The 8716-nt window shown below is 37.2% G+C and overlaps 1 protein-coding gene across 1 annotated transcript; it reads right to left on the bottom strand.

Annotated features, from left to right (window-relative positions):
• Window positions 1–487: 487 nt before the first annotated feature.
• LOC113757415 lies at window positions 488–970 on the bottom strand. The gene has a single exon (XM_027300720.1). The coding sequence runs from the start codon at window positions 968–970 to the stop codon at window positions 488–490; it is 483 nt and encodes a 160-aa protein (XP_027156521.1).
• Between the last annotated feature and the right edge of the window lie 7746 nt (window positions 971–8716).

The raw sequence follows: 8716 nt of genomic DNA, 5'->3' as shown, positions 1-8716 counted from the left end.
ATTCCTAATATTATTATTCACTCTTAATGGTCTAAAAATAAGGGTCTAAAGTCCCTCAATTAAATCGCGAATGTAAAAACGCGTACTTCCAATTTGTGCGCGGTAGAGTGAAATTTTCACGAAATTCTTATAACGATAGTATCACTAACTAATACTTGAGTACTTAAACATAAAAATACCTATTTTAAGACTAGTGTATAAGTCTCCAATTTTTCAAGCTCATAGTACTCTCAAATCGGTTATTGTCTCCAAACGCGTATTTGCTATTCTCACTTAACGAGCTTCCAGAAAATGAAATTTTGAAACGAGTCACTTTAAAAATACATGTGAGCTATTATTCTATGTAATTGAGTAATAAAAGGTCAAAATAAAATATTCTGAGTAAATGGCCAAATAAATAATTAAATAAGCTTGAATAAGCTTGAAATAGGAAATTTAAATAAGTAAATTTTGCGAGTCCTCACATCCTCTCTCTCTTAAGAGAATTTCATCCTCGAAATTTATCTTGATTCACGAACAGGTCTGGATACTTTCCTCGAATTGCTTCTTCAATTTCCCAGGTAGCTTCCTCTAGTCCGTGGTTCCTCCAAAGAACTTTTACCAATGGTATCCGTTTATTTCTCAATTCTTTCACCTTCCTATTCAGAAGTTTTACCGATTTCTCCTCGTAGGTCAAAGTCTCATCAATCTCTATACTTTTCGGTTGTAAAATATGTGAAGGGTCTGGATAATACTTCTTAAGCATGGACACGTGAAAAATATTATGGATCCGAGATAGACTCGGTGGCAATTCCAACTTATACGCTACCTTTCCCACGCGTCGGATAACCTTGTAAGGTCCTACAAATCTCGGTTGTAACTTCTTTCCCTTCCCAGACATTAAACTTGTTTTCAGAGGTGTAATCTTAAGAAATACTAGATCCCCAACCGCAAATTCTAAATCTTTTCTTCGGTTATCCGCGTAACTCATTTGACGACTTTGCGCGGTCTGAATCCTTTGGCGTACCAACTTCACCTTTTTATTGGCCTCCTCGATCCAAGGCACTGTAGTCGGGTCTAAGATCTTTCGTTCACCTACTTCATCCCAACAAATCGGAGACCTACACTTTCTGTGACACCCCCACCTCTACCTAAGGCGAACCAAAGGGTATCCGTGGGACGCCTGCCCAACTCTCGCCAGGACTCAAGACAAATCCCGTTCAAGCTTAATGAAATCCCAGCCATCATGATGATATAAGTAAGAAAGGAAGGTCACTCCCATAAATAACATTCAAACTTACATCACGAGTTCCAAAATACATCAAATATCCAATCCTTACATCAAGTTCACAAAGGTTACATCAAATCCCAAAATATACAATAATCCAGAGTCTAGCCAAGTACATTGAAAACCCTAATACAAAAGTACATTCAAGAGGGATTTCTTCGAGATTCACTTCCGATCCTTTCCTGTTAAGAAAAACAAAACTACAGGGTGAGCAAAACGCTCGTGAGACCAAGAACACACATGCAGGCACGTTGTTCAAGTAACAATCCCAATTTAACAAGTAGAGCAATAATATTTCAATAAATAACAATTCGAGCGAGAAAAGTAAACAGAAACAATTCAAGGATATAGGAACTCTCAGGAGCTATTTTCCACTTGCACGATCACGAACCTCCACGAGTTGACACTCCGTCAATCGGGTAGGTTTAGTGCGTAGAACTTCACTTATCATGTCCGCTTTTCACCTTACATACCCCTGTATCGGGCCCGCCTGTTTTTTGTTTGAGACGATACTGCTCGAGTATGCCAAGCAAGACCTCTTAATAGGTCAAGCTTTTATTTCTCATGGTTCGCCAAGGAACCCGACCAAGTCCATGCCGGCTCGAGTCCAGGGTTAGCCAGTGAGATTTGGGCATCCCCCACTTAACACTTAAGAGTCGAGGAGATTCACTCCCATCGACTTATGCAGCCATAGCATAAATAATCACTTAAATACTTCACTTAAATTCACTTAACAAGTCACTTCAAGCAAGTCAAGTATTTCATATCACGAAATTCAAGTACACTTCACTTAAATGAGAACGAGTGTGATAAAGTACACACTCGACTCAACATTTTCAAAATATTCTATTATCAAAGCAATTAACACGTTTTCACACACTTGACACTCACCGAATGATTCAAGTAGCAAGTACAAGCGATAAGTTAGGCTTCCCCTATGAGATCCCCTTGAAGGTCCTCCTGAGTGCCTGAGCAATTAATAATAATCTATCACTCATAAATCCCAATTATCGAAGAAGATTGTACTAGAGTACAATCTAAGAAAATCTCATGAAAATGAGCCCTATTTACTCGTAAATCGAGATTCAAAGGTGGGGTTTTAAAGCACAAGAGAAATCTGGTTTTCATCTCTAAATTTAAGTGTAAAACGATCATGTGATATCGAAGGAAAAATGAGAATTCGAAAAACTCCATTTCCTTAAGTTTCGAAAATTTCAGATTTGATACGAGATTTTGAAAAATCGTATCTCACTCTTTACAAGTCCAAAATTGGAAAACTTGGTACCGTTGGAAACTTCTTCCAAAGTACTAAAAGTTCCTAGAAGACACTTTTCCATGATTCCAAATGGAAGACATTCAAAATTTGGGTCAAAGTTACTGTTTTAGGCTATCGAGGCAGTTTCGGGGTTGGTTTTTTGCCAACTTTGGAAATTTGGCAAAATTCACAAAATTTGAAATAGCCTCTCAACTTTGAAACACAATTAGAGTTACAATCAAAGTTTAAAATAAAAATAAGCGGAACAAGAATTGGAGTTTTGAGCACCAAGATATGGCGGCTCAAAGTTGCTGAAAAGTGAGACCATTGGGCCAAATTCCAGATTTAATTCACGAACGTTGGGACTTTGGTTGAACATCGAAATAGACTCGGAATGGCACCAAAACTAGCAGTATTACACTACCATATAAGTGCTATTCCTCTGTCAAATTTCATAGAAAAATACGTACGGAAAGTAGGTTAACAAAATCACTAAAATCCCACGAATTTCCAAGACAAATCTGTCTTTGTATGCAAATTTTCCTTTTCTAAATATTCGGCCAATGAAAACATCTTAAATCTGGTTCATTTAGGTAGACAATGTCTAAGAAGAATCCAAGATGTGTTTGGTAGGTGATTAACACCAAGAATTTCGAAACAACAAGTCCCAATCAAGGTTAAGGCATCAACTAGCCAAAAGAGGGTTTTCAATCCCTGAATCAGTTTCGAACTTCGGCCACAACTCACTCAATTCAACTTGAAATTGAGCGTGGTTGGTGGCCTTGAAAACTAGATTCATAAAGCTACAATTTTTCAGAAGAAATCATTTTAAAAATCTGTCCACAACTAGCTCATATTCGAGCATCAACTCGCTGCTTAAAACAGAGCTTCCAGTAAAACGAGAAACAGAACAGGCAACTTTACAAGGTTGGTTCGGATCACTCAAGTGGAATCAGGATGTGCATTTTATACCGTTGGAAAGCTGGGAATGTCTAGTTTCCAGTGCCACAAACGGCCAGTGCAATACGGGAAAAATTCCAGTTTTGAATGAACTTTCGAAATCATCATATTTGGCCAACCAAATCATGTAATTTTTTGTAGAAACCTTCCACACAACCCATAAAACATATATACATCATAAAAAAGTCAATAGAACTTCAAAAAAATGCTCTAAAGGTCATGGCATTCACAGGGGCAGAAATGAAAAAATTCTCCCCTTCACTTCCTTTGAGCTTTCATCCATAATATCACTCATTTCTAATTTAAGCACTAATCCAACATTATTAACATCAAAACTCACAAAATCAGTCCATTAAGCCATAGTGGGAGTTCATAGAGCCCACTCACCAATTTTCCAACAATTTAAAGTTACCCATAAGAAATTATGAACTCATAAGTGCTAAACAACTTCCATAAGTCAAGATTTGCAAGGTTGATCGTCACTTACTTTCTTAGATGATTAAGGCAGAAATTTCAATTCTCCTTGCTCAAGAAAAACTGTGGATTTGAAGCTCTTTTTGTAACTTGAGTTGCTCTCCAAGTAGATTGCAAAGTGTGGTTAAAGTTTGAGGTGATTTGGTGGAAATTTGGTGATGAAATGAAGAAGAACTTGGAGGAGAAATTTGGTTCTTTTCTGCTTGATATGCACGGCTGGAATGGAGCAAAAAAAAGAGTGTTTTGGGCTCTAATGAAGCTTCCAAGATAAACTAAAATGTGTGGCTCTAATTAATTCAAAAGTCAACTCTTTCTCCCGCGCGCACGCGCGCGTTTTGTGCTCGATTTCTCTCGAGTTTGTTGCACTAGTGCACTAAACCTCTAATGCACTTACATTCATGCTATTATTATTCACTCTTAATGGTCTAAAAATAAAGGTCTAAAGTCCCTCAATTAATCGCGTGCGTAAAAACGCGTACTTCCGATTTGTGCGCGATAAAGTGAAATTTTCAAGAAATTCTTATAACGATAGTATAACTATCTAACACTTGAACACTTAAACATAAAAATACCCATTTCAAGACTAATGTAGAAGTCTCCAATTTTTCAAACTTATTGTATCTTCGATTCGATTATTGTTTCCAAACGCGCATTCACTATTCTCACTTAACGAGCTTCCAAAAATTAAATTTTTAAACAAGTCACCTTAAAAATATAACTAAGGTATAGATCCTTGTAATTAGGTCTAAAAAGGTTAGAAAATAATATTCGGGCAATTGGCCAAATAAAGAATTAAATGAGCTAGAATTAGGAGTTTAAAATAAACAAATTTTTCAAGTCCTCACATCCTCTCCCCCTTAAGAGAATTTCGTTCTCGAAATTTACCTTGATCTGCGAACAGGTCTGGATACTTTTCTCAAATTACTTTTTCAACCTCCCAGGTCGCTTCCTCTAGCCCATGGTTCCTCCAAAGAACTTTTACCAACGGTATCCGTTTATTCCTCAATTCTCTCACCTTCCTATCCAGAAGCTTTACCGGTTTCTTCTCATAGTTTAAGGTCTCATCAATATCAATACTTTCCGGTTACAAAATATGTGAAGGGTTTGGATGATACTTCTTAAGCATGGAAATGTGGAAAACGTTGTGAATCCGAGACAAACTCGGTGGCAATTCTAACTTATACGCTACCTTTCCCACGCGTTGGATAACTTTATAAGGTCCTACAAACCTCGGTTGTAACTTCTTTCCTTTTCCAGACATTAAACTTGCTTTTAGAGGTGTAATCTTGAGAAACACTAGATCTCCAACCGCAAATTCTAAGTCCTTCCTCCGATTATCTGCATAATTTTTTTGACGACTTTGTGCGGTCTGAATCCTCTGGCGTACTAATTTCACTTTCCCATTAGCTTCCTCAATCCAAGGCACTGTAGTCGGGTCTAAGACCTTTCATTCACCTATTTCATCCTAACAAATCGGAGATCTACACTTTCGACCATAAAGTGCTTCATATGGAGCCATTTGAATAGAAGAGTGAAAGCTATTGTTATATGCAAATTCTACCAGTGTTAAAAATTTACTCCAACTCTCGCCAAAATCCAAAATACAAGTCCTCAACATATCCTCAAGGGTTTTGAATCGTCCTCTCAGACTGTCCATCGGTTTGGGGATGGTAAGTAATACTAAAATTCAATTTAGTCCCCAACACTTCCTGCATCTTTTGCCAGAACCTCAAAACAAATCTCGGGTTTCTATCGGACACAATACTTACAGGTATTTCATGTAACCTGATAATCTCATCCAAATACAACTTAGCTAACTTCTCCAATGGGTATTTCATATTAATCGGTAGAAAATGAGCCGATTTGGTCAATCTATCCACTATAACCCAAATAGCATCATGGCTCCTTTGTGTCTTGGATAATTCTGATACAAAATCCATAGTGATGTTTTCCCATTTCCACTCAGGTATCTCCAGAGGTTGCAAAAGTCCAGACGGTTTCTGATGTTCAGCTTTGACCTGTTGGCAGACTAAACAGGTCTGGACAAATTGGGCAATTTCCTTCTTCATGCTCTCCCACCAATACAAACACTTCAAGTCTTGGTACATTTTATTCCCTCCCGGGTGTACCGTAAACTTCGATCGGTGTACCTCTTCTAAAATTTCCTTCTTAAACCCTTCATCCTTTGGCACCACTATCCGATTCCGAAACTTCAAAATACCATTTGATCCCAAGTTAAAATCTGATTTCTCTCCTTTTTTGACTCTCTCCACCCACTTTTGCACTTCAGGATCCTTTCCTGATTCTCTTTAATACGTTCCAACAAAGTGGAATTTACAACAATATTCCCAAGGATTACTGTGAGGACTTGCAAATTTCTTACATATTTCTTGAAAATTTCCTTTTATTTGACAATTATTTGGAAATTATTATTCTATACCATATTGCTACTTAATCACTCTAGGAAAAAGTGCCAATGATCATAGGAAATTACGGTTTTCCTTTCCGATTTCAATTCGAAGTGAAATAGGGTTTTTCGTGTATCCGTCGTGTAATTATCCGGTAAGGAGCGAGGATCAAATTTGGTGCTTAAGAGTGACTTTTGGGTGAGAAATAATATGTGATTAGAAGAAATGATAAAAAGTTAGTGAATAGGAAGTAAAAACGGTGCGAACCGACGTGAACCGTGCACTACCGATTGAACACACCGCTTGACCACCACTTTCTTACCATACAAGCTCATTAATATTTGAGCAAAATATCTCCTTATTTCCAGCTGGCTTTGACCGAAATTTAGGGCTAAAAATGCAAGGAAAGAAAAAGAAATTCTTGTTGGCTTTGGTGGTGACAAGTGTCACACTCCTATGGCTCCTTGACCAAGCTAAGTCCAACCTTCTTATCATCTTGTTGGATTCAATTTCTCTTCATTTTTCTGCTGCTTGGCCGAGACAAAGAGAGGAGAAAGAGAGAGCAAGAAACAAACTTCCTTCATCTTGAGTTGAGCCATCCAACTGAGGAACAAAATTCTAAACCGATTAAAGTGTGAGTTGTGAACTTGGGAAGCTAGGGGAAACAAAAAAATTCCAAGAGGAGGTGAAGTATTACTCTTGCAAGCTTCATTTGTTGAGGTATAAGGTCTAACCCATAGCTTTGGTTCTTTTATTTTTGATTAAGTTGTTATATAATTCATGTTTTGGTTAGATTAGTTGTGATACAAGTTGTTGTGATGATTTTTAAGGTGATATATGTAAGTTAGGGTTTGATGATTTCTGCCTATACTTGCTATATGGATGATATATGTTGTATCTAAGCTTATATAGGAGGTTTTGGTGGTGGATTGAGGCAAGAAATGAAGAAAGTTTCATTGAATCCCAAGATTTCCAGATTTCTGGAAAATTTCAGCCTTGTTCTGTCCGGTTTTATTTCATCATGTTATAGGCCAAATTAGGCTTAGCATAAAACATTAAAGTTTTATAGAATGATATTTTATAGATGTCTACAAAATTTCAGCCCAATCGGAGCAATGTAGCCAGTGAAAAGACTAAAATACCCTCGCTGCCCTAGGATGCTTCCAGTGATCCGTTTTAGACAGTTCAACCGTTTGTCTGTGTTTATTCACTATGATCCGTGCAGATTTAGCCATTTTACAAAACATGAAAGTTTTAGTACTCTGTCTTATATTTTCAACGCCTCAAAGAACACCTTAAACGGACTTTGGTAGCCTGAGATATGGCCATTTAAATGTAGTACGGTTAATTAGCCGATTAGTTGGAACCTGGTTATGTGAACTGGGAATTTGATTAGGTTACACTGGAAATTTGACCAAGTGATCTTCATGAAAGTTGTAGGACTTTGTCTGAGCTTCGAAATGGTATAAGTTACACACCAATCCGATAAGCGTAGCCTCAGATGTGTCCTTTCCACAAAACCATATCAAATCTGTCTTTTGTAAACTTCATTTCCGCATTTGTTATTAGTTGATTTATGTCCTTGTATTGTCTTGAGCCTATGGAACGGCTATTGAAATGCATTTTTGTTGTGTATAAACTTGGGCTTGAATGAGAAAAATAATGAAGCCAAAATGGCTGGAAAATTAGGTAAATACAAAGGGCGTGCTGCCCAAATTTTCGTTCGAGGGCTAAGTTTCTATTTGAATTTGTATATTTTCGTTTGGAAAATACTATGACCGTTTTACCATTCCAAAACATGATACCTCTTCGATTTGAAACGCCAAATGTTTACTTACTCCGTACCCAAAATATAGAAGTATGAGTTAGGGTTTTATCGGCCACAAATGAACTACTTTCAAGTACGGTTTTAAGAGTCCTCCTTTTCCATATGATTTTCATCAAAACCCTTGTTATATAACCTCTACTTGAATATATAGTGACTTTTAGCCATACAAACGATTCTTTGCGATTTCGAAAGAATATTTTCTTAGCATATCTATTTGTCTTTTGATTTGTCGTTGGTCAAATATTTTTCGTTGGAATTCTATAAGCCTTTTGAGCTTGGTTTTGCGACTGATTTTGAAACCCTAGTTATTTTCGTCCTTGGGTCCAAACAACCCTCTTTTTACTTGAAAGTCATCTTTACACGTCTTACTCCTAATTAGTCGGGTTTCTTCGTTTCCCCTTAAATGTTTTGCTCGATAAACTGTAATATGTTCTCTTGTTCAATCTTAGGTTTTCTCGGTGACTGAGGTAATATCCGGAAGGATATTTGCACGTTGTTTTGCGTAAATAGGTGAGTGTTCCTTG

This window comes from Coffea eugenioides, unplaced genomic scaffold (genome assembly GCF_003713205.1).
Source record: "Coffea eugenioides isolate CCC68of unplaced genomic scaffold, Ceug_1.0 ScVebR1_3067;HRSCAF=4210, whole genome shotgun sequence".
NCBI classification, from domain to species: domain Eukaryota; kingdom Viridiplantae; phylum Streptophyta; class Magnoliopsida; order Gentianales; family Rubiaceae; genus Coffea; species Coffea eugenioides.
Note: the sequence above shows the minus strand (reverse complement) of the source record. Positions and strands in the feature narration are given on the sequence as shown.